The sequence below is a fragment of the Euwallacea similis genome, chromosome 5, assembly GCF_039881205.1.
Source record: "Euwallacea similis isolate ESF13 chromosome 5, ESF131.1, whole genome shotgun sequence".
NCBI classification, from domain to species: Eukaryota; Metazoa; Arthropoda; class Insecta; order Coleoptera; family Curculionidae; genus Euwallacea; species Euwallacea similis.
The window spans coordinates 5,539,460-5,565,631 of record NC_089613.1 but is presented as its reverse complement, the minus strand read 5'-3'; the positions used below and the strand labels follow the sequence as shown (position 1 = coordinate 5,565,631).

At 36.7% G+C, this 26,172-nt stretch overlaps 1 protein-coding gene across 1 annotated transcript; it reads left to right on the top strand.

Annotated features, from left to right (window-relative positions):
* Positions 1-1,310: 1,310 nt before the first annotated feature.
* On the top strand, positions 1,311-25,760 carry Chsy (Chondroitin sulfate synthase). Its single transcript, XM_066390069.1, has 9 exons — positions 1,311-1,451; positions 4,867-5,200; positions 6,195-6,560; positions 6,828-7,006; positions 19,557-19,697; positions 20,840-21,020; positions 21,198-21,355; positions 23,080-23,281; positions 24,707-25,760. The coding sequence occupies exons 2-9, from the start codon at positions 5,008-5,010 to the stop codon at positions 25,684-25,686; spliced, it is 2,400 nt and encodes a 799-aa protein (XP_066246166.1). The 5' UTR covers positions 1,311-1,451; positions 4,867-5,007; the 3' UTR covers positions 25,687-25,760.
* Positions 25,761-26,172: the final 412 nt, after the last annotated feature.

The window sequence follows — 26,172 nt, the reverse complement described above, 5'->3', positions numbered from 1 at the left end:
CGTTATTCTAGGTTAAATGTTACACACTGTATGATACAGAGAATTTTTCAACGATAGTCAGGCTCTGAAAAATGAATGTTACATAATTATAATAACGGGTGGTAAATAGGAAATAAACAGGACCTTGCAGCAGACGACGAATTATAAACGTAGGACGTTGATTATTCAATTTACTCTTTACCACCAAACACCTGAGTTCTAGAGGAATCCATTCCATACTTCGGTTTTTGCAACGATAATCCCGCATAATGTTCATAATTGTATTTATCTCTATTATATAATTAATTCAGTGGCGGCGCCCACTAACAAGGAAGTATTTCAAAACTTTTCTCTCTTAAGAATTATTTTGGGAACCTCTCTCATGTTCTTAAATTAGGCCCTGCTTCGCCACTGTGTCTTCATCAATCAAATTGAAAATTTTGCTTTCACAATACAATTCTGAGGAGTTTATTCAGCTCGAAATTCATTGGAACGTCTAGGAGAGTAGATAGGATTTTTCGAAAATACCTTTTTTGTATGTTTCCCGTGGTGTACTTCCAATAGCCCTCAGATGGGGCGGCACTTGCCACAATTTTGTTCAATAAAACCGAAAATTTTACTATTTGTAAACAATAAATGAGAGTTTATTTAGCTCGAAATTTAGTGCTACAGAGGGCCTATTTAAGGAGTTATAATTTTTTTAAAAGGTCCCTTTTTTGGAAAAACACTTAAACTTGATTACTTTTATTCTCGATTGCGACTCCATTATGCCAGTGTTTTTTCTACCAATAATGATATCAATTCTACTGTTTAGAAAAAGATATGAGTGTTTACTTAGCGTGAAACTCGTCAGCGTGGAAGATCCATTTGCGGAATTATTTTTAAAAATTTTTCCCTCTGACCTCAGTACGCCACTGTTGATTCACCAACCAAGATGCAAATTTGACAAAATATCTACTTTTTTCCTTTATACATAATATTCGGGGATTATTCGGCCTGAAATTCATTGGCGTAGGAGGTCCATTCCTCAAGAAAGAATATTTAAAAAACTTCGTCTCTTGAGAATTATTTAAGCGCCTCTCATATTCTGGGCTCTGCTACGTCACTGTCTTTTCATTAGTTCAGATGAAAATTTTATTATCTACACACAAGACTTAAAGGTTTATTCTTTCTCAGATTATTTTTCTTTATAAACATGGAAACGATTAGTTGCTGCTGATAAAAACCAGTCCGATACCCGGTACTCTGGCCTGAAAATCGATATAGTACCTCATGTTAATCGAGCCTATCTCATTATGAATCGTCGACCAAGTTTCACCATCACCAGGGTTCAGTTCGAGTCTGACTGTTGGTTGACCGACTTAAGGCAGGTCGTACCGCGCCGGTACTTTTGCGTGGTATGTTTCGGTCAAAGGCCGGCAATCCGGATCTGGTTTTAGTGTGTGTTTCCATTGATTTTAGTTCATATTGGGGTGGGTTGGATGGTGGAGATTTCAATGCGTAATTTGCAGCTGGAAAAAACTCGTTTAATCTATTTTGAAAAATTATAAATTCACTTGTAATCTTCGGGCGATTAATTGTTAACGTTGCAGAAATATTTATCCATGAAACAGGAATATAATAAAACACTTTAAGTGAGCTCGAAATTGCTGTTAAAGACATTTTTGAGAAATTCGATATTTACCGCAAATTTTGCAAATTTACGCTGAGGAACAATTAAGTGACTGTTATTGACCTTGCTCTTTAATTGTAGTACATACTTATGTAAATCTTCAGTGAGTTTTTAAATTCATAGATTCCCCATTTCTTTTAAAAACTGAAAATTGTAAAAAAGTTTAATTATTCCTTAAAATTCCTCATAGTTTAATTTTTTATTAAAAATATTATAAAAATGTCCGCAGGACTGTGTCATCTACGCCCCTGCCTTGTACTTCTCATTTTTTGCAGAGTTCAGAGTTCTTGCTCAGAGTACCACTAAAGAACGCGTGGAAGTTAAATTCCTGAACAACGATTTTCTATACTTCTATAGCGGGTGATTCCAGATAAATGGGACAGGCAAATATCTTAAAATCGAGAAGATCCACAAAAAAAATGTTCAAATAAAGTCTTTTTTATTTTCACGTCTTTTTTTAAATTTTTTTGACTTTTTCACCGCCAACAAGAAATTCGAATCTCCAAAAAAAATTGGGTGTTTCATTTGCAAAGGCGAAGTTGACCTCAAAAGACAGGTGAAGGTGACCTTGGGGAGAAAAATTGATAGCAGAAAAAGTTGAGCCCTCGAAAATAAAAAAGATTTTATTAAAATTTTTTTTTTGTAGATCTTTTCGATTCAAAAATATTTCCATGTCCCATTTATCTAAAATCGCCCGCTATATCAGGGTAATTCCTACGAAAGTGTGCTTTCTACGCCGCTGACGTTTACTTTACTCTTGATAAATAGAGAGAAAAAAAGGTGAACCGTCGTCATAGATAAACTTATTGTCGTAAATCATGATTTTTCAGTGCACCCATGCCACAGATTAGTTTAGAAAACCCTGAGAAACCTTCTATAGAATTTTTACTTTGATAATCCGTTACTACTGAAATCAGAGGCGTACGCTTTTAAATCCGCTAATTTCGAGAAATTGATTATATTTTCCGTAATGAAATTTGCTATCTGACCTTGGTTGATAGCCTGAAGAATCTTCTATAGGTCTTATAATTTGTCATTCAACTACTCCAAAAAATAAAGGCGCCCTGGAGCAAATGCAAACCCGTGGCAATATTTCAATGGTTTAATGAACTAAGAATTTCGCAAAAATTGGTTAAATTTTGGCAAATTTACCCGAACTAACGTGAACCGTGGAAGTTCCATGAAAAATATCTTAATAATACTTGTAAAATCGTGCCAGCTACGCCTCTGATTTAGACTCGAATCTGATATATTAGGGAGATTAAGAATTCAGTAGCTTTTTAGATTGATCAGCGAAAAAATGCATTTTACAATTCGTCCATTTACGCTTAGTGTTCTTCGCGTTTGTCCATGAGAAACATTCTTGTAATACTTCTAAAATTGTTCCATGTGCGCCCCTGAGCTTCACTTAATCGCTGATAACTATAAAAAAATATGTATTATCTGGAATTTTCTGGAAGTTTCCAGACATTCATTAAGGTGCTCTTTTTTGCGTCTAATATACAAGGTGCAAATGAAATAGGGGGGCGTATTTTAAGGGCTGATTTTTAGATTTGAAAGTATGAAGAAAAGTTGGTCTGTAAGAGCCTATTCAGGGATTTTTTATTGATTTTGAACTTGATTTTTTAAACTTCGTTATGGTTTCATACTTTCTATCAAAAAAGTAAGTTTTGTTTTGCTAGAAAATTTCATTAACGAATTTCAACTTCTCACCTTACATTGTTTCCTTTAAAGTGGTATATCTCTTAAACGGTTCATCCTACGATGATTTATCAAGAGTACTTTTTCTATGTAATTTTAGACAAAAAATCATATTCCGATGTCAAATTGTCATAAAAGTTAAAGGATACAGAAATATTTTAAGTAAATGTAGCTCCCCTCTGATTTCGTACTCCATTCTGCATTTCTGGGGGACCACCTTCGAAGGGTCGTAGGCTCCCTTGGAAGGCTTTTGCAAACCCATGTTTATATCAACTTTTTTTCATATTTTCGAATGTAAAATCATTTCTTAAAGTACAGTGTGACCCACTTAAGAGCGGGACACCCCTGTAAAATTTTTATTTATGGTCCGATTTTGATCATTTTTTTGTATATGTTGTAGGGCATCAAAAACTCTAGTTTATGACAAGTTTTTGTTATGCTCGCTTAAAATCCAAGGCCTTACTTATGGCGAAAATTCAAGAATTAGGGAATTTTTAATTTTAAATTTAACTTTAGTAATAACGTTAAAATAATTCAAAATGGTTATATCTCAAATTTGGTTAAAAAATGTTTATTCATAAAAAAGTTATAGAACAATCAAATTTAACCTATTGAAGAGCAGGACACCCCTGTAAAACCCTTAATGAATCGTTCAATGTGAAAAAAATTATAAAGAAAAGAAATTTATTTCATTTTAAAAAGCACTTGCTTCGATTAAGCCGCTATTCAATTGGATACATTTCTCATATCTTCTTTTAGTATTGTGCATCACTTTTCTGAGAGATAAGGGAGTAACTTTTTCACAGGCGCGTCTCAGCCTCGTGCATAGTTCTTCTCTATTTCTGGGGCAGTTTTTATACACTTTTTGCCCAAGAGTACCCCATAAATAGAAATCTAATGGGGTCAGATCTGGCGATTTGGGTGGTCATTGTATTAATGGACTATTCCGTCCGATCCATTGATTGGGAAAATTTGTATTTAACCACTTCTGAACAATTTTCGCGTTACGTATAGGACTTCCATCAAGTTGAAAGTACATGTTATTTGTGTATAATAGTGGATTGCATCGGATAATTCATTTCTCAAAAGTTCTAAAAAGCTTGCAGAATTCATATTGGCCACTTGATTAAAACTTTGATTGTTCTATAACTTTTTTATGAATAAACATTTTTTAACAAAATTTGAGATATAATTATTTTGAATTATTCTAACGTTATTACTAGAGTTAAACTTAAAATCAAAAATTCTCTAATTTTTGAATTTTCGCCATGAGAAAGGGGCAAACTAGACCTTGGATTTTAAGCGAACATAACAAGATCTTGTTATAAACTAGAGTTTTTGATGCCCTACAACATATAAACAAAATGATCAAAATTGGACCACAAATAAAAATTTTATTTATATAAGGGTGTCCCGCTCTTAAGTGGGTCACACTGTATGTCCTCCTATTTCATTTACACCTTTTTGTTAATGATTCCACGACATTAGATCAAATGAATTTCTTTCTATTACAGGCATATTTCTACATAAACTAACGCTCTAATGAGAATTTATGTCGAAGTAAACAGCAATTAACGATATTTTTTCTTCGCAAATTTCAATTTCATGACAATTAAGGACTGAGGAAGTTCGGGCAATTATGATCAAGTGTCAATATGAAACTAGTAAAACCCAAAAAAGTGTTAAAAATCATCTTGGGCGTGATAATTGGAGTGATTTGCTCGCAGTTGTTCGCGAATTCCGCGAGTTTTTGTGCACCACATCTAGTGGTCAAGCAGGAGAAACTGGAAGATGACGAAGTTCCCGTAGGAGAGCCGGGGCCGAAAAGCAAGAATTTGTTGTTTGTGGGTAAGTTGTGGATTTGTCAAATTTTCTTTTCAGTAAAAATTCTTTCGTCAAAGCGTTAAAAAATTCCTTAAGTGACCTAGGAAGGTTTTGTCCAACTAAAGCCAGGCTGCGACCTTTCTGCATCAACCACGCTTGCAAGAAGATTTATACAGACCCACATAAAACATCTCCCGACCATCAAACCAGTTTTTGTAGGGCAAATCGTAAATTCATCCATTCTCTCTCGATTCTCTTAGAACTTAACAATTTTTTATGTGGATTTTCGGTATTCCACTGGCTTATAAGACATTCCGTCTTTGGGTTGTCTCGCATTAGAGAAGGATTGCACGGATTGTCTGTTTTCCATGGAAACAATAGGGACACCAATCTAATAAACTTATGTCCCCTAAGTAAACTTGATCACCCTACTTGAAGGGTAGCAATGGCATGTTCTTCCCTAAACTGGTGTTTTTCATACTGAACACTCGGATTTCCATTTTTGCCATGTTTGTTATCACAAACATGACGATGAATCAGTTGAGATTTGTTGAGGATCTCTTGCACCTTCAAACCATGGAAAATTTTAAATTTAAAATTTTTCAACACTTTAAAAAAATTATGCACTGGATGGAACCATTCTTTACTTTGTTTAGAACTCGATAACTAGACGCCATTGGTTTTTAAGGAATTGACTTAATAATTAACACTTGAAGTATGTGACGCAACAAAACTAGTTAGTATTCATTGGAGCTTTAACGTATTAATGCGGTGTATGGTTTTAAAATGGGATATCTTAAGGACTAAAATAAATATAAAAATCTGTAACTATCAAATTAAAGAACTTAGAAGACTCATTTTTAGTCGAAGTAAAGACTAGTCCCTTTAATCCTCGAAATTTTGATCTAAATTCCTCAGTTTATCATTTGTTTAGGTCAGGTGTTATGTGAACCCGACCTGCACGCTCTCCAGATCTAAACCTGGCGGATTTCTCTTAACTTAACCATCCTCTTCTTAGGTGTCATGACAGCGGAACAGTACCTCACCACCCGAGCCAAGGCAGTATGGGATACTTGGGGCAAAGAAGTACCGGGAAACTTGCTAATATTCTCCTCTGAAAACTCGACCAGCAACGACATCCCACTGGTGGCCCTTTCGGGTATAGACGATCGCTATCCCCCTCAAAAGAAGTCTTTCACCATGTTCAAATATATCCATGATAACTTCATCGACCAATACGAGTGGTTTATGAGAGCCGATGATGATTTATATGTGAGAACTGACAAATTAGAAGAATTATTGAGGGCCGTAGATTCGAGAAAACCGCTTTTTATTGGCCAGACCGGAAGAGGAACCAAGGAGGAAAGGGGACATCTATCGTTGGGTGAGTGTCTCCATAAATTGTATGTAGGATACGATACGTGACAATTAATCAGATATCAAGAAACAGAGGGCAATATCGTGATTGTTAGCTATCATCTGTCCCTCAATTGTCATTTGTCTCTCAATCAGTCACTGTGTGTGCGTCACTTGTCATCTATTAGTTATCTTATACCATCAACTGGAGATAACAATTAAATCACCTTTAATTTACGCTTCTATGAATTGTTTGAAGTGGGGACAGGACCGTTTTGGAATTTTTTTTTTACAGACTCGGATGAAAATTTTTGTATGGGCGGCCCTGGAATGATAATGAGCAGAGAGACGCTGAAAAGAATAGCCCCGTATATCGAAGAGTGTCTAGTCAATTTGTATACAACGCACGAAGATGTGGAGATTGGTAGGTGCGTCAAGAAGTTTGCTGGTGTCTCGTGCACTTGGAATTACGAGGTAAGTTATCGTTCTCATTAATAAAATTTACAATAATTTGGTTATAAAAGTTTATTTCTGTATGGATCTGGGAGAAAAAAATTATTATCCGCGCCACTGGCAGTGCAATATTATTAAAATTGTAAACTACATTGGCGTAGATGTTTTAGCAGTTGGAGAGTTTATAATTTGGTAAAAATCTGGTTTTGTGTAAAAAAATTGGCGCCGCCACTGGAAAATTACTAGGTGTACTTAATATTGTTTTCAAATCAAACTGAATATTTTTCTGCAAACTGCATTAATGGGATAATTTACTTTTTCATTCATGGCATTTCTAACTTTAATGGTTTTCAGTTTTTTTGAAGTTTTTTGATCAAACAAATATCGACGACGCTACTGCATCTCCACTAACTCGCCATTTGTTTGCTGAATTACTCCTATCGCTGCTTACTTCTTTACTATAAATTCGAATTTTAAAATCAATTTAAAATAAATAAAAACGGGAAAAAAGAATGTTTGTCCACAGCAACACACGCAATTTTTGCGTCCCTAACTCCAGTGGCGTAGGTAGGTATTTTTCCCATTTTACGAAATTTTCAACTAAATAAATTTATTTTTTGAACAGAACTAATTAATACTTAGGCTTCACGACTGACTCCAGTAGCGCAGACATCTGTTTTCTCTAGATATCGATCCCCTGCTATTAAAATGTTTTCCAGTGGCGGCGGCAAGTTATTTTGTCGCCGCCACTGGGACCCTATAAGGACTGACCAATATTTCTTCCGAACAGTACTATTGATAATATACGTTATTCATCCCACATTACAGTGGCGCAGGCGTATTAGTTCTCTCTCAGTCTCTACTAATGCAGACATCTTGAGGCATATTATAATTTTCAGAGCAATTTATTAATTTAATTCAATTGTTCCAAAGAATATAACTCCCGCTCGTGAATTATTGTTACTATGTAAATCGCTGGAATGGTTTGTTGAGCCACCAAACTTGTCTAAACGCAAGATGTCTATTTGTTGAATAAGAAAAAATCAACAAAGCGCTAAGTTGATGCTTTAGTCAGCAACATTCCATCACGTTTGCGAAATTTTGGATGCAGAAAATGCGAAAAGTTTAAAAAAATGTTTCAATTACTTTCGCTTCAGAACATAACTGTGAACGATAACTTAACAACTTCGTACACGTAGAGGGATACTTGACTGTGCTGTAAATACCATCCGATACATAAATACTTGTGTACTTGTTCACAATCAACGTGTTAATATAGAAATAATACGCATTATAATCACTTTACGAGCGACAAATACTAATTCAATGAAAAGTCATCGATATTTGCTTTAGTGGTCTTGTTTTTGTTAGAAAGACACTTATGCGTGGTATGTAAAATATGTCGCCATAGATGTGTTAAAATAACTCGGATATCTGTAAATATGTCAATCAAATCACATTGGCGTAAATTCCCTTTCAGGTCAGAAATTGTATTTCAACATGTTGAAAAGGGTGTCCCGAAAAACAACCTGTAGCTACGCCTATGCCGTTCGATTTTTAGTAAACTAAAGTGTCCTTTCTCCGTACACCTAAAAACAGTATGTCAGCAAGCCATTATCCCACTCAATTATCAATTAACTTCTCCTGCTGTAAATTTCATAAAAACTGTGATTTTAGTAACGTGAGAATGCTGAGCTGAGGTGCTGCAAATGAATTAACTTGTTGACTTTTCTTTACACAAGTCATGATAGATCTGTTAGCCAACTACAGACTAGACTTGACTTACTACAGAGCAGCATTGATCGACCTGTAGACGAAAATTTATAGTACTACTGACTAGAGTTGACCGTACTGCAGGCCAGACATGACCCTACTGGAGACCCAACCAGCTCCGTTACACAGCTTGGAAAAAATCCCTTTGAAGTTAAGAATCGGCAGTCATTTATTATTAATAAAGAGATGTTGCAATATGAATATTTACTTTAGTACATCAGTTAACGTTGAAAGTCTATTAATGCTAAAATAAAACATAAAATTTGTTAATCCTTTTATCTGATATTGAAAGCAATAAGTTGATTAACAGCACTTTCATCTGCATCTATAGATAAGAATATAGCAATAATAATCATTACACTATACATGGATTTATCGTTTGTGTGACGGTTCAAGGTGTTCTCGGAAGATACCTATTTTTGTAATCTTTTAGGTAGATACATACAGTATTTTTCGGTCTCGTATGTAAAATATTTTAGCAGTAGGTTATAATAAACAGTGTACGATATATTTTATCGCATTATTCAACTGAAGATTTGCAATATTAATCTAAGGAAATAATATACAGGTATATCCTTTTCTGCTTATTGTGGGAGATGATAGTTCGGAGGACACACAATCACGCACTAAGCGTCAAAACGCTGAAAATGTTTGAGCTTCTAAAAAATTCAAAATAAATAAGTCAAAAGTAACGAGGCTAGCAAACGATGCTCCGGGAGGCTAGAATTTTGACGTCACATGGCTCATCTGATTCTTTGCCACTATACGCAGTATTCAGCAAAGCGCTCGAAAATGTTTTTTTTTTATAGTTTTTCTTAATTTTTCAATATATCTCTTGGGTTGCGTAGATTAATAAAACACTCACTTTTTACTCTAACAGTCGTCTATTTTTCTTCTGAGCAGTCCGAAAATTAATAGGTTTTTCTAACTCTGTACCTAGGATCGAATATCCTTATTTTGCTCCAAACACACACGCACCGTGCCTGTATGTTTACAAAATTTGGAGTGATCAAGCGTATATTAAGGTTTGTTGATTAATCAATTTCAGGTCAGTAATACTTCATAAATTTTACTTTATAAAGATGCATTATCCAACAATGTAATCTGCTTATGATATTTAAATATTTGAATTTAATATTTATGCCAGATTCATAAACTCGGTTGGATTTCGCTTCGGCGCCAGCTCCGAACGTTGGCACTCTGTTCGAAGCACAATTTGACGGACCGATTTACATGCTTCAAGTAGAATTTAGTGTTCAACTGTAAGTTCGGTTATTCATCTACGAGGCCTCGGGATTAGTCGGAGGAGTATATCTCTCTCTTTTCGTTCGGCGACAAGTTTCTCCCTGTTCCTGAAGTTTCCCAGTAACTTTCGGTATTTTGTACTGAAAGTGATCAGTTTACAAAAATTCATAACTGCACTTTCAAATTAGACACATAACAGATTTCATACGTTTTAAAAATGTTTTAAGTGCTATTACAGTCGCTGATGTTCAAAATTTGAGACGGCGTGTATAATTAGCGACACCTCCGGGTTCATACGTTTCAAAAATCACCGAAATGCCACTTCAGCAGTCAAATAATTAAATAAAATAATTAAATAATTAAATAAATTAAATTAAATAAATTAAATCATTAAATAAATTAAATTAAATCATTAAATAAATTAAATTAAATCATTAAATAAATTAAACAAATTAAAAATTAATTTAATTGAAAAAAAACATATTGTCGCGATATGCAGTGGCATGCCAGCCACAGATTTTATATGTTTAATGAAGGAAATTTGGTGTTCCCCAAAATATTATTTAACTCACTTTCTTAAAAGAGAGGGTTGGGGGACATCGGACAGAGTATCGCACACCATACACGAATCATACAGATTAATTGTAACTACCCACACTCACTCTCGATCTTATCATGATTTTGTCAACATACACAAAATTGACATGCATTTTAATGAATTTCATTGCCGTCGACCGATGTTATCAAATTTCAGCCTATTATTCACTTAGGAAAATTACGGTTTTCACCTACGTCAATATATTCCTCGTTCATCACATGTAATACTCTATTAGCATAACAGACCTGATTAACGTTGAGGCCCACCTTCATTTAAAGTAACCATTCGATGTTATTGAGAAATATCTGTATAGATTAACCGGTGAGAGTTGCGTCAGCTACTTTTATTCTATGTGAGAAGAATAATGGATTTTGCTCCAGCGGTATTTTCAGGAAATATCTCGGGAACTGCTAATTCGAGCTTTTGCAGGAAGGAAAATACTATTTAGGTTCGTTTAGATGTCAATGGTGGTTTCGACATTCTCAGTATATCTAAAAAAATTTTAATATGGTTTGAACGATTAATACCCATACTTGTTTGCACGTTTAAGTTCTATCGCTTAATCCTATGTTAATGTCGAAAATTGCAATTTAATCTATTTATTGATTTACGGGCAATTCAGTCCAAGTAGACGAGAAGCGAGCAAACTGATTAAGATAAGTGTTAAAAAGCTTATGTACCAGAGTGCCTTAATTATTAATTTAATGTACGTGGATGAATTTAATGTATGTGGATTAAGGCTAAAGTAGGTGAGCTTAAGCCAGCTTCAGAAGATAATGCTGACAGTAGATGAGCCGACTTCCTCGAAACAACAAATGCTCTAAAGGATAATCCAACTGACTATTGCCGTCGCCGAATTGGGGCCGCATCTATGTCGCCCCCATTCGGGGAGGTATAGAGGCAGTCCTCAGAACAACAACAACAAAGAACATGCCTGAACTTTTATCTAATTCAGCCTCTCAACCGACACGATAGCTTCAAGAGCTACATCCACAGAATGGGGAAAACAGGCCAGGATTGCAGGAACTGTGGAGCCTTCGGCCCCGCAGAATACTGCGTTTTCCAATGCCTATTATTCGAAGAGCAGCGAAACGTGCTAAAAGAAGATGCGAGGACTACCTAACTCCAACATCTCTCATCAACGGGACATTGAAGGACAAAAGAAGGTGGGACTGTGTAGAAATGCTATTTCTGCGATAGTTAAGTAAAAGGAGTGGATAGAGCGTGTCACTCAAGAGAGACAATAACGCTGGGCCTAAAAGTAACTGAGAACCGAGTCCCAAGCCCCTCGACACTGACGATTTATCCCCCAGCGACAGTCCCGGATCGTTGCAGCCTGCAGGAAAGGGAAACCCGAGATTAGATTAGTTCAGACTGTTTCAGTTTCACAAATGAAGGTTGTAGAGGAACTCGAGGGAAAACACCTGTTCGAAGATAACTAGGAGGGATTTAGAATGAGGCGGTCAATAATAGATGACCTGACAAAGGTGCAAGAGATCGTGAGGCACATTAGACGCAAGACACCGAAGAACGGACAGTACTGTGTATTGGTGATTAGATGTGGAAAATTTGTTTAACACGGCGAGCTGAGGAGAAATAAATGCTGTGATTGAGGGAAACATATGCGGCGTCCTAATCAGAATTATTATATCGTGTCTGACGATTAGAAAAATTATATATGCAGAGAGGCATAAAACATTAGAATGCTCATGTGGAGTGTTCCAAGAATCCGTCCTCGGCTCGACCTTATGGATTGCTTGTTATAACAAAATCTTAAAAACAGAAATGGAAAAACCTGGTCGTTATGTGGATGACATAGTAGTGGTGGTGGTTAGAGCAAAATAAGGCATGGATCTGGAAGAAAAGGCCATCTATGCTGTGTCCAGAATTGTAGAAGTGCTAAAAGGCATAGAACTAAAAGTGGCTGTGAAGAAGCAGTTTTAGTTATCCTGGATGGTGGAAGGAAACTACTAAATGCACGAGTCACAATGGATGGTATAGCGGTGGAGAATCAGGAAACAGCAAGTTACTTCGGAGTGTATCTGGACAGAAATTTAAGGATGACCACGTACGTGTCGAGAATCTGTATAAGGGCAAACTCTGTGACGAACAACCTTATTCAGCTAAGCCCTAGGATGGGCAAACCCAGATTCTGGTGTGCAGCGTCGCTACATTAATAGTGTTCTATGGAGCCCCGATATGAGAGGAGGCCACAGAATTCCAACGCTACAGGGAAATGCTGGTGAAAGTGAACAGAAGACTAGCCCTAATCATTACAAGTGCTTATCAAACGACATTGTCAATTGCACTGGAGGTTCTGACAGGATTGCCGACAATCCTAATAAAGGAGCGCTCCCACATGTATGGAAACTGCAGTAAACGGAAGCAGGAAGTCCGAAGGAGATTAATGGACTCATGGGTGGAGATATGGATGGAGTACCAGGGCTGAATCAAGGTTTTCATCCCAGATTTGAGGATTCCGACAGAGCACAAGTGGGGAGAGGCGGACTACTACCTAAGTCAGACACTCACTCAGCATAGTTTTTCATTCGTACTTGAAAAGGGTCTGTAAGCCGAAGACTGAGAAAGACTGCTGGTTTTGTGGGAAATTGGATAACCCGGAACGCAGGATATTCAAATGTCTAAGAAAAGAACTCAATAACTCTTGTTTGGAGGAATTTAACGAGGAAACCTGCACGAAACCCCTATTGAAATCAAAGCCATACTGGGACGCATTTGGAGGGCACCTGGAGGTAATGATGAAGATAAAGTTCTACAAATAAATCAGCGTCCTCCTTTGAAACGAAGTTAGTTTAATCTTCTTGAGTTTCACAATACAGGTGAATGCACGTCTCTAAAATAAAGCTAGAAAAGTTGCTTAAGTTAACAGTAAAAATCGGCGTAGTTGTCCTTGGATTTATGATATTAAGCTGTCGAATTGATTGCTGTTGCTCGTGCCTCGGACACCTAGGGCTATAATGAAGTGGGTCCGTGATAAGCCGCTAACGCATTCTTCAAATTAGTTGTGTCTTTCTGAAAGTTGATACTCATTTCTCTTTCTTTCTTGTTATTTTTTTCTTTCGTTCTCCCGGCGTTCTTGTATGAAAGCTCCTACCCAGTCAGCACACGACCTCGGTCGCCCCCTGACAGCCTCAGAGGCCGCAGCCTCGGACCTCCGTTCCATAGGAACCACCTGAACCTGTCGAGGCTACGCATCGCCAGTTATCCCCCGAATGCCTTCATGGGCCCCGAATTCATAAATGTGAATATGAAATGTAGTCGGTTGTGAAATCTTAGTCTCTCAGATGTTATAATTTGCCTGTTGCAATTTCCATCAAGTTAAGCAAACATATTAACTGCAGAGTGGTGCTGGCTATCTAAGGTCCATGTTTACATTACAGCAGTTATTGCTGCATTCCTCTCTTAACTGCCACTTTAATGTGTTCAAAGGGACGATGTGGAGTTTCGAATTTTATACTGCAGTAAAATTCCTAATGGCCTGGTGGAACAATGTCGATTATTTCTATGTGAAAAAGACCATTAAAATGTCATTTTTTCACGGTTTTCTCCGAGTTATTTCCAGCTAATATTTACCTTTTAGTCTTAGTAACAGCGTAGCTGTTCCCTTGACTTCAGGTGTATGTAAGAAAAAACTACAACTTTGACCTAATAAATATTGATGTTTCCATTAATTCGTTATGGTGCTAACAAACATTGATGTCTCGATTAACTGATACTTTTAATTTCTTAAAAACATGAAAGTATAATTGTTTTGACACAGTTGCTTTACGCAAAAGTGGTACTAGAAATTTTACGCAAACATGGTTAGAAGATCTACCTGATTACCTTGACGTGAAACATGTACATTGATTTTCATTATTTCTTAAAATAACATTTGGTAATCAATATATACAAGGCGATTTTTATCTCACCGAGAAAGTCAGGCATATGAAAGGTCAGATGATTTTAAGAAAAAAAACTTCAATAGACATTGAATGTCCGATTTCATTTATTTAAGTATTTAGAGCACATGAAAGTTTTCAGTATATATTACCGATTTATTGCTAAAAATTCTAATAATGTAATGCCGGTCCAGTTTCATGGCCACTGCGATCTCCCGATTTAAATCCTTTGGATTTCTATTTCTTGGTACATATGAAACAAATTGTGTACCAAGAGACAATTAATATAGGAGAGCAGTTATTAGATAGAATACAGATGGCTGCTGCTGCTATAAGAAATAGTCTAGATATGTTGATTCGGGTGAAAAATTCATTACTTCGTCGTTGTGAAGCATGTATCCTTGAAGAACATTTTGAGTAACTGCTATGATTTTTTACTTTTAACTGTCTTATTTGTGTAATTTTTAGTGATAAATAGGCAATATGCAGAAAACTTTGAAGTCCTCTAAATCCTTAAATAATTGAAATTAGATATATGTCTATTTGAAGTTTTTTTTTAAATGACCTTACCTTTCATCTGCTTAACTTTGTCCGTGAGCTAAAAAATTACCTTTTATAAGGTGACCCATTAAAGCCGGTTATTTTAAAAATTGAAAAAAACGCGACGTTTGTTTGAAAAGTTCAGATGTTTTTATTTCAATAAAGAGTATAGACATGAAGATTACTAATCGAATACAATATCCGATAAATGACCCCCTCATGATCAATAGCATTCGTTAAATCTTTTGACGAAATTTTTATGATATTTTAAGATAGTGACGGTTCAATTATATTAATGGCGCGTTGAATCTCGTCTTTCAATTCAATAATTGTTCTTGGGTTATCGGCATACACTTTCCCTTTCAAAAAACTCTAAAGAAAAAAATCCCAAGGCGTCAAATCGAATAATTGTGGGGGCCACATCACATTACCGCGGCGCGAGGTAACATTTCATCTATTGAAGTTCAGAAGAAGTTGTTGATCATCTCTCAGTAATGATGACCGCATTACCAGTCACATTCTAGAAAAAGAATGCACTAATCATTCTGCCAATACAAAGTGCGCACCGACAGTGATTCGTGGTGGATACATGGAACGTTGAAGGACCACTCGTGGATCTCAGCTTCCTAAATGCGACAATTTTCTTTGTTGACATAGCCATCAGGATGCAAATTTGTCTCATCAGGGAAGATATTTTTCTTCGATAAATCACTATTCATTTATTATTGCTCCAACATCCATTCCGTGAACGTTCGGCGCTGTGCATGGTTTGCTGGCTTTAAATGCGTCAACCGAATCTTGTAACTTTACAAATGCAGATCTTTAGTCAAAATTTGCTGCAAACTGCTTCGTAAACCCCCAATTGCTGAAAACGATGGCAAATCGAGACTTAAAGATTCTGGTCAACACTCTCACTAACTGGTGTAATGTTTTCATTAGACCCATCTGGACGATCACACGATCATCTCATCACTGATCTAATCGCTTCAAATTTCTCGATTAACCGGATCACTGTGCGGGCATTTTATGGTGACTGAAAAATCCACGACATTTTTGAACCATCTTGGCGAAACTCTCCCATTTTGTCAGTGGTTTTTCACAATGTTTATGCATTGTGCGTCCATCTAGTTCTCCATAACTAAACCTCAATAGTTAACTTAAGAGCTTTCCAAACACAACGCTGTACGAACGACACAAAAAAATGGTGATAAATTAAAAATAACCTGTCTTAATGGGACACCCTGTATATTGGGACGCCCAATATACAGGGTACCCCAATGAAAAGAAGTCACCACTGGTATTTCTTGTACTATCGTATTTGGAGAAATTTCCCAAAATATGTCATTTGATTTTTCTTGGGGGACATGTTTTAACATTTATTATAGCTTGATGAAAAGAGGGTTCCAAGACCTTTAAAGTTAAGTGTCAAAAGACTCTTCTTCCCTATTCAAATTTGAAGGGTCGTCACGTCCCCTCTTAGGGGGTTGTTCATTCGAGGGTCAACTGTACGTCAAAACATTTCCACCAAGAAAAATAATTCCATGTGTTTCAGGACATTCCTCTAAACACGGCCATATAAGAAATAGCCGGGGTGGCTCCTCTTCATTGGAACACTCTGTATAACAAAACAGTTACCGTGGCATTAAGCGAAGAAGGAGGAGGATCGTGGATCTTCTCCCTTTTTCGCGAGGAACCTCTAGTCCGCAACAGCGAACGAAGGAGTAACATGGCTGGAGGCACTTACGGACCTCCCAAAACCTTCGATTATTCGATATCAAGGCCACTGAAGTGTTAAGAGTTACTTGAAGTTGGTTCAAGTTAAGCTTCGTATAGACCGGAACACTTAGCCGATAATCAAGCAATACGATAAGCCAATCGTAAAATTGAATCGCAAACAGACTGAATATACTTCTAGACTTCGACGAATCGAACGACAAAACGAATTTGTGGTGTGCCTTCAAATGGAATAGCTCGAATTTTCTTTGATGTTCGGGGAAAAACCGACCAGTGGTGGGAACGCCGCAAACCGTTTGCGGAAAGCAGATGATTTGCAAACCCGTTTTGGGCCTTGTCCGAACTATTCTATACAGTGCTTTCATTTCAAAGCGAACCACCCCAAACAACTCTTGAATTATCTATTGTTTTAAAATTTCCAAAAACACGTCAATTGAGATGTCGAGGGGGAAACTTTTTGAGCTTATGTTCAATCCCCTATCTTCATCCCTTTGAGCAGGGGGCGACTCACCCCTAAAATCTTAAATGGAATGGGGGCCTGAGTGATACCTCATTTTAAAGGGCATGCAAAGACCTTTTCATCTACGAAGCTTCAGCTCATTCCGTTTAGCCATTCCAAAATGGCAGCCATTTGAATTTTGCGATTTTTACAACGAAAAAATTATTTTATCAAATGTTCTAAATGCGACTCATTATTTTCAAGACAATAATAAAGTCTATTTTCAAATTGTTTGCGAACATTAATGAAAATTTGTCTGGTAATACCTCTGCATTCCAGTGTTATTCTGTTTTTCAATTCTTGAATACTTTCAATTGGAATTTTATACATCTTAGATTTTAAGTAACCCCAAAGGAAAAAGTCGAGGGGAGTAAGATCTGAAGATCTTGCCGGCCAATCTATTGCTCCTCGACGATCGATCCATTTATCCATATTACCCATGAATATTCTAACAGTAACGTTAAAATAGTACTAAGTAGTCCTAAAAACTAGTGTTTGTTGCTTTGATATCAAAATAATGCAAGGCATTTGGCATTCCTTTAGGGTTATTGTCTCGAAAATAACGGGTCGCATTTTGAACATTTGATAAAATAATTTTTTCGTTGTAAAAATCGCAAAATTCAAGTGGCTGCCATTTTGGAATGAGCTGAAGCTTCGTAGATGAAAAGATCTTTGCATGCCCTTTAAAATGAGGTATCACTCGAGCCCCCATTCCATTTAAGATTTTAGGGGTAAGTCGCCCCCTGCTCAAAGGGATGAAGATAAATGATTGGACATAAGCTCAAAAAGTTTCCCCCTCGACATCTCAATTGACGTGTTTTTGGAAATTTTAAAACAATAGATAATTCAAGAGTTCTTTATGGTGGTTCGTTTTGAAATGAAAGCACTGTATAAACTTCTATCTAAATATATAAACTTCGTTTGTTGCATGCTTCGGTTTATTGTTCGTTGTGCGGCAAAATGTTCAGATCTTTTTCTTTGTATTAACTTCGTCGTCGAAGATAGAAACCCCAAAGTTTACTTGTGAATTCTCTTCAACTTCAGGACTGAGTGTCTTGTGACCATTTTTAAACCAATAGAGTTCCTTCTGAGCTTTTTAAATAATAATTGAAAAATTCACAAAATTCTTTCAAATTTACCAAAGTTTTCTATGATCTTAAAAGTCTTAAACTTTCTCTCAAAATTTTGTGGAACTAGTGAAGAATTTTAAACTTCAGGGACCCGATTCCTGAATCTGAAGATAGAACGTTTCCTAGGAAAGGCGTTAAACTTGCAGAATTACCATAGTTTATGTATAAAGTCAAAAAAACGCACATTATTTTGGCGTCATTCCCCGGATACTTTCCAAACCCAAAAATACGATCACTGGAATCTCTATACTAAAATTTTGAGAGTCGAGTGTTCCTGGATAGTGACGTCAATTTTATTTATTGAAGTAATTGCGTTATCTGTAATTTCATCAGAGATACATAATTTAGACGTAATTTCCTAGGAATGATTGTCGTTAATTCGAAAACGTGGCCATATTATAGTTTTGGTATTTTTTCGAAATTATCAAGTTTACAAAAAAATTAGTTATTAATCAATATATATCAAGGAATTAAAATATTAGGAAATCATTATCCAAATGAAAGTATCCAGTAACTTGTTTACTCTTAAAAATTATAAATAATTTTCCAATTAGTCATACTCATTTTTAACAAACGGATTAATATGGTTTTTGTCAATAACCACCTGATTTTCCAATTTATTTAAAACACTTCTTTAGGTACTTCAATTCTAAGATTGGCCGGTAAAAAATGGTTAATCTATAAATTCAGTTTAAGTAGTGTGAAGTTTATATAAACACTTGTGAAAAATTTTATGGGGTATTGAGATATGGGAAGCTATGAAAATTGAGTCTTCTAAAATTTTAACACCAACTTAATCGATATCCCTCTATTCTTCTTTTTTGTCGAGAAAATTGGGCATATTTTCGAAGAAATGGAGCGCTCGTCCTGGACAGTTATCCAACCGACTGCGTCATGTTTTCAAAAAATCGTTCTAGAATATCAAGAATATAAAAGCCACTTTAATTCAAAGTTCTTAGACTAACTAAATGAAATATTGCCTTCATACTGCACTCTTGAACATACTAATGTTTGATTTAATGATAACTTCTTCCGTCCCTTTTATTGGTTAAATTGGCCCTTCCGGATAAAATCTCTTGTGACCATTGAACTCTCGCATCTCTATTGTTTTGCTATATCTCTTTGCTTACATCAAGTGCTTTTATTTCAGATGCAAGTGATTTTCTATCATAACAAAAGCGGCAGCGCTGCTTATTCTGGGAACCTGAAGACTAAAGAAGTGCATAAAGCCATAACATTGCATCCGGTGAAAACGCCGGAATATTTGTACAATTTACATACCTACATCAAGGTGAGTTTTAACTAAAAACCATGTAGAAACCCAGATGTTTCTAGCCTCATTTTTGATTACCTATATCTACCATTGGACGGTCATCGACAACTTTGGCGCTTGATACCACTGTTGGTGCATAACAGTGCTCCGCACCATCTGGGACCTTTAAACATTTTAATTGGCTTAAACTAATTTCACTGATGGGGTTTTCAACTATAGACTTTATTTATGATTTGCTCTACTTAATTAAGTTCAAGCTTGTTTGGTAACTCTATTACGACAAGCGAAAAATCACTGGAGGGTTAAATTAATTGGTACGCAAGTGCCGCTTATTTATCTATAAATAGTGGTTTGTGCATTTGCCTAATAATAGATGAAGGGTATATTTTTTGCTAAATTGGGTTTTTGTATACTGGGTGTTTGATATAACGGTTGCTGAAACGGCCAAGAAAGCTGCAGGAAAGGCGTACCGAAGTCTCGCTGATGTCCACTATTTTGATACGAATTTAGGCATTTAGCTTGTAATTTTTAGTACTGCTACCCATAATTTGGCCAAATACGAACTTTTACATTTTATACTCTGGAAAATACAATTTTTTACATTTAGTTTAATCCTTGAAATAACTCATCTTTTAGTCCATATGGCTCGTTAGTGCTTCGATCTGTATTATTTATTTTGGTGTTGCGCCAGATGTTTCAACTAATATCGTATTAAGTACTTTATCATATGTGTGATATTACTGTTTTAAGTGGAAACACTTAGATTTCTTTTTGTATGAAGTTTAGTCGTTTTGGCATACTTCTTCTAATTTTTAAATATTTTTGAACAACTTCCGGCAAAAGCGAATTACGCCACTGATTTAATTCCTAACTAGTAGAGCAAAATGAATCATTTTTTTAAAATTTAAACAACGTCATAATTCCCTAAAATTAGTGGCATACGGTCATGGCATTCCAAATAGCTAAAAAGCTAAGAATTACTTCATTCAGATGCATAGTTTTTAAGCTTATCTGAACCCCTAAAACTAAAGCAGTTCATCAAATTTAGCTATGGCGAGGGGGGTCGTCTGCATAGGTACTTCAGCAAGCGTCAAATGAAGGAAGAGGCCTAATGACGAGCTATTTATGGAAAAGCTTTGAGATTTCTCTTCTTTTTTCAGGGCCTCAAAGTGCAAGAGATCCTCCACAAATCTCAACTGATTCATCGCGATATCGCGAACTCAATGCTTGAATTGGGATTCCGAGTGTCCAGTCTGGAGAACGCCAGTTTAGGAACGGATGTGCCATTATTTCCCTTTAAACAGGGAGCTCAAGCTTACTTAGGAGACACAAGTTTATTAGGTTGGTGCCCTTATTATTGCCAACAAATCCAATCTCTAGTTACTTTATCGGGGGGATAATTTCCATAGAGATGAGCCAGAATCTCGGTTTCTATTGAAATTATCTTTCAGTTAAAGTTGCCAATATCTGTTGGCCTTTAATGGATCAAATGATCAGGTAAATAGTATAAAATTGCAGGAAAGTCTGTCGATATTAATAGATATCGGCCAACGGCTCTAACGAATGTTCTGGAATGGGAACTTGTTTCGAAGACCCTCTACACCCATCGGGATTTGAATCCAAGGAAGAGGATTGGGTCGTCGTTGAAGGAGGGCCTAGGAGATGTCACCAGAGAGGTAGGAAAGTGAGGCTTAAATTCCGATGAATACTGCAAAACCTAAGGGGTCAAAATTTAGTCAATCTTTTAATTCAAAAGGTGATTTTGTAGGCCTTTTAGAGGTCGTTAAGGCCAATTTGGCAGTTTCATTATTTCCAAACCAGAGGTATTTATAGGGGAAAATTGTTACTACCATGAACATTGCCCATATTAACGAGTATAGAATGCCAGTAAATGAAACACTGTAAAATTTCCTAATCATTCACTTGGCATGATGACGAATGATGGTGAAACCATGAATTTTGCGATTTTATTTACACTATCAAAACCAGAGGCGTAGATACCCTAAATTTTAAAAAATTATTTCATTTTAAAAAAATCGCATAAGCCGAAGGTATCAAGGGCTGCTCTCTATTTTGTTTCGAAACATGGCTCTAAATATTCTCTAAAAGCTCTCAAATTGACACTTTCATTCGGCTCAAATTAAAGACGTATGTGATGTAAGCCCCAGTTACTAAGAGGAATTAATTTATTTTTGAAAAGCGCAGAAAAGAAACCAAATTTAGTTGTTTTTTTTTTTTGAAGTATGGTTTTTAGTAATTTCTCTATGCTGACAAATTAGCACTAACAAAACTGAGGACTACGTGGTCAATCTAAGGGGAATTGAGAATTAAAAAGAATTAACATTTCTGATTTTTAGAAAATTTCGGAACGCAACGGAGACAATAGCCGATTCTCTCGTTTTGAAAAATGGCTTTGAGTGGCCTCTAAAAGCTACCAAATAGCCACTCTTTTTCTACTCAATCCATTAGGGCGCGTGATTTAAATGAAGCAAATAAAAACCAAAATAACGAGAGATTTTAATATCCCTTATTTTTGAAAATTACGAAATCCATGAGTCCGGTTGTTGTTGGCTCCGAGTATCCTCCACAAATCCTAAAATTAAAATATTTGTTAGGCCCTATCCAGAGGTGTGCGTGGCTACTCATGCTGAAATGGAAGGAGGAAAACTATCCCGATTTTTGGAAAACTCTAAAACCCAAAAGAATTATTATCTGCTTTTTCTTAAATTTCGTGATCGTCTGTATATCGCTGAATTGCTACGTGTAATGGATTGAAACCAGAGTCGTACGTGGCATCAACTCAAAACATCTTGTTATTTCTTTGAAATTTGGATCCGTTCTCAAACCTTGAAATTTCGACGAAACTGTACCACTTCCTGTAAAAATGTCTAATTAAAAATCCCAAAAATACTACTTTCATCGAAAATAAACAGTTTGCGTATCGAAATTTGGAAATTGTATACAAAGTTCGAGTGAATTTACGAGATAAAATAGACTGAGTAAATAAGCACAGTTGGAAGTTTTGTCGTTATTGAAGATTTCATAACGATGATGGTTCGCACGTATTCATGATGTCGACTTAAAAATGCACAATCTACGCACTCCACACAGAACAAGTCATTATCAGTTTGTTCTTTTAATTGAACAAAAATTGTCCAAATATACAAATCACTCGTAGTATTGTTTGATTTCTGGAGTTGGTTCGTTGCCTTCTTATCACATTACAATACGATATTCAGAATGCCCATGAAAACGTGGAGGAATATAATTGTAAAGACGAATTGAACTATAAATAAATAAATTTCTGATAAAGTGTTAAAAGGTCAAATGTAACGTGATAGAAACTCTTTTTTCTACGCAAACCAATTCGATCATGCTGAAAATAAATCTTTTTCCATAGTTAATGGAATTAATCAATCAATATTCGAAACAACGTGGGAGGGTGATTGACTTTCGGGAGATCTTATATGGTTATTGGCGCTTGGATCCATTACACGGGGTCGATCTGATCCTGGATTTGCTGTTAATGTACAGGAAGTACCGAGGGCAAAAAATGTCTGTACAGGTTCGACGACACGCGTACGTGCAGCAAAGTTTCTCAGGTGAGTCGTAATGTGAGGGAAAACAGTGTTGATACATTCACTGAGAGCCACATAAAACTTGAGGTCAATTCCGTAAGTGGATCTCCTGTAATGTGAAGAAGAAGTGTGAGGTGACATCGCTGCTGGTTCTCCTCTTTCCTCTTCCTCCTTCTTTTAGGATTGAACCTATTGGAGACTTCAATAGGCTCAATTCTGGTCCTAGTAAATTGAACTGGAATGTTCAAGTCCTCAGTGTCACTCTATTGCCTCTTGGTTGCCCCATTCGGTTCTGTTCTAGAAGTCTCTATCCTATTCCATGAAATGAATCTGGACAATATAGGGTGTCCCAGAAATATACTGACAAATTTTAAGGGGTAGTGGGAGACATCAATATAAACTTTTTTCTTAAATCAACATATGCCGGCAAATGACCCGTTCGAACAGAAAAAAGGCAATATGATTTTGGTCATTATAATCATTTTTGCTCGTGTTAGACGTTGTTTTATTGATAACTAAACAATGGCTTACAGTAATTGTTCACAATGTTGACCATTTGCTTCAATAGAAAGATTTAACCGTTGATTCATTGACTCGCGGGTTTCACGGAATATTTCGGGAATAGCTTCTAGATGGGTGCAACTGGCTATTATTCTTGCTAAGAGTTCTTCCTGATTACGAATAGGCGTTTCGTAGACAAGAGATTTGAGATAACCCTAAAGGAAAAAAGTCCAGGGTGTTGAAATCTGGAGAACGTGTGGGCCAGGCCACAGGACCTCCTCTCTCAATCCATCGGTGCATATTAACGTATTTTTTTATTTTGCAGGCATATGTGTATTAAAGAAAAATCGTATTTATGTCCCACTTCACCCTTTAAAGTTTATTGGTATATTTTTGAGGCAACTAGTATATTTTGCCGAATACTTTTAGCGCGGCTTTAAAACTCCAAACCTCCCTAAAGAATCCTTGACTGTCCTGAACAGTTTTGTGCCGATAGGTACTATCGAAGTCTGTTACCTGAATTTAGAGATTGCATTCTTAATTTTACTTCCAAAATAGTTTCAAAGCTCTGGATCTTCCTACATTGGCGGTAACTTTGGGATCTGCCCTCAGCTTACTACGTAGAGTCTTAGTTAGATGTCACCCCATTGTTGTTGGATCATAGGCGATTGCTCTCTATCTCATAGAGACCTATGCTGGCTGGTAATATGTGCTTGTTGGATTTCGTATTTTCTTGGCATCCTTGATTGCGGCCTGAAAATTGAATGAAAAGACTTGATGTTCTATTGCCACTGTTAGCGTTTTACTTTTGGACGTGGTTCTGGTTAAGGTACCTGCGCCCCGCGGGTGCCCAAGTTCGCTTACTGTCAACCGTAACCAGAACCACATGCGGAAAGAAAATACTCTTAATACCTGTATTTGTGCTTTCTGACGATTATTCCCTTTAAGGTGTTTTTATCCGAGAGATCACCGACCAAGGACCTGACGGCAGACCAGAGGCGAACCTCCTGGACAAAGTGATTAACAAAATTAGCGACAATTTCCCGCCGCTTCTGCCATTTTCCCGAGACGCTAGCGAATCAACTGTGATAAATTTGTTACTTCCACTGAGCGGACGTTATAGCACATTCTCGAGGTTCTTAGCTATGTATGAAGAGGTGTGCATTAAAAATTGGGAGTCCACGAGACTCTATGTGATACTGTACAGTAGTGAAGTTAGCCCCCAGGACTATCAGCAAACCTTGAAGCTGATCAATGACACTAATTTTAAAATATCGAAAGCTGTAACTAGTGCCTATAAAAAGCATCACAAGGTGACTGTGGTGTTCGGGGATCCTAATGAGTCGTTCTCACGGGCGAGTGCCTTACAGAGGGCTGTGAATATCCTTTCGGGAACAGAACTTCTTCTCTTTATAGACGTGGACATAGTCTTCGACACAGGGTTCCTTCAAAGGGTGCGCCAGAACACTATTTTGGGCAAGAGCGTCTACTTTCCAATTTTGTATAGTTTGTATAGTCCTAAATTATTAGACATCGGCCTGCAGACGTACGCCAACACCAGCTTCTCTTACTTCACCGGCAACCAAACAGACTCCAATCGGGGATTCTGGAGACAGTTCGGCTTTGGCATTGCTTCGATGTATAAAATGGACTATGAGAAGTTGGGCGGGTATAACGTTAAGATTACCGGGTGGGGCACTGAGGATGTGACGTTTTTTGACAACGTAGTGTCCAAGCATAGTCATAAAATTATCAGGTGTGTGGATCCGGGATTGATACATGTTTTCCACGAGGTGAAGTGCGACTCGAAAAGCTTGGATGCGGAACAGTTTGCCATGTGCCTCGGGACTAGAGCGTCTACGCTGGGCTCGTTGGAAACGCTACAAAAGCTATTCGAAAAGTATAGGAAATTGTTTCGGTTTAGCTAGTAGTGGAAATAAAAATTAAATTCTGAGATACTTGAATTGTACGACTGGAGCAATACAATGAATTGTTGTTTTTATTATGGATCTATTACGTTCAGTCCTTGGCAGGGCTCCTTAAACATTAGCATTTCTTATCGAGACCGGACCTGCAATTAATACCTTCATTTAGCATACAGTATCACTGACTGACCAAATTCCCTGCACCTCACCCTCACAGAACCGCCTTAGCGTTACTTCGGGAGAAGGATGGAAAAGGCCACGACGCATCTGCTTTTCTTGATCTCTGATAACTTTTCTCACCTTTGTTTCTCCTTCTTCTTCCTCTTCATTACTTCTTCAATCATTCTTGTTGTCGATATTCATCATTTTTTTTTAATAGTCGGACGTTGCGTGATAATTTCATCTACATTCCCTCTTATTGAGGTTAAACATCGATAGATGAGTGTTCGTTCAAATATCGATAGTAAAAATCAAAATTAAAAAGTTAAC

Excerpts from the sequence above, each read along its gene's own strand:
- Chsy (XM_066390069.1), top strand. The coding sequence starts at position 5,008 with ATGAAACTAGTAAAACCCAAAAAAGTGTTAAAAATCATCTTGGGCGTG. Across the intron at positions 6,561-6,827 it reads AAGGGGACATCTATCGTTGG|ACTCGGATGAAAATTTTTGT; the intron begins GTGAGTGTCTCC and ends TTTTTTTTACAG. Across the intron at positions 21,021-21,197 it reads AGGAGACACAAGTTTATTAG|GAAAGTCTGTCGATATTAAT; the intron begins GTTGGTGCCCTT and ends ATAAAATTGCAG.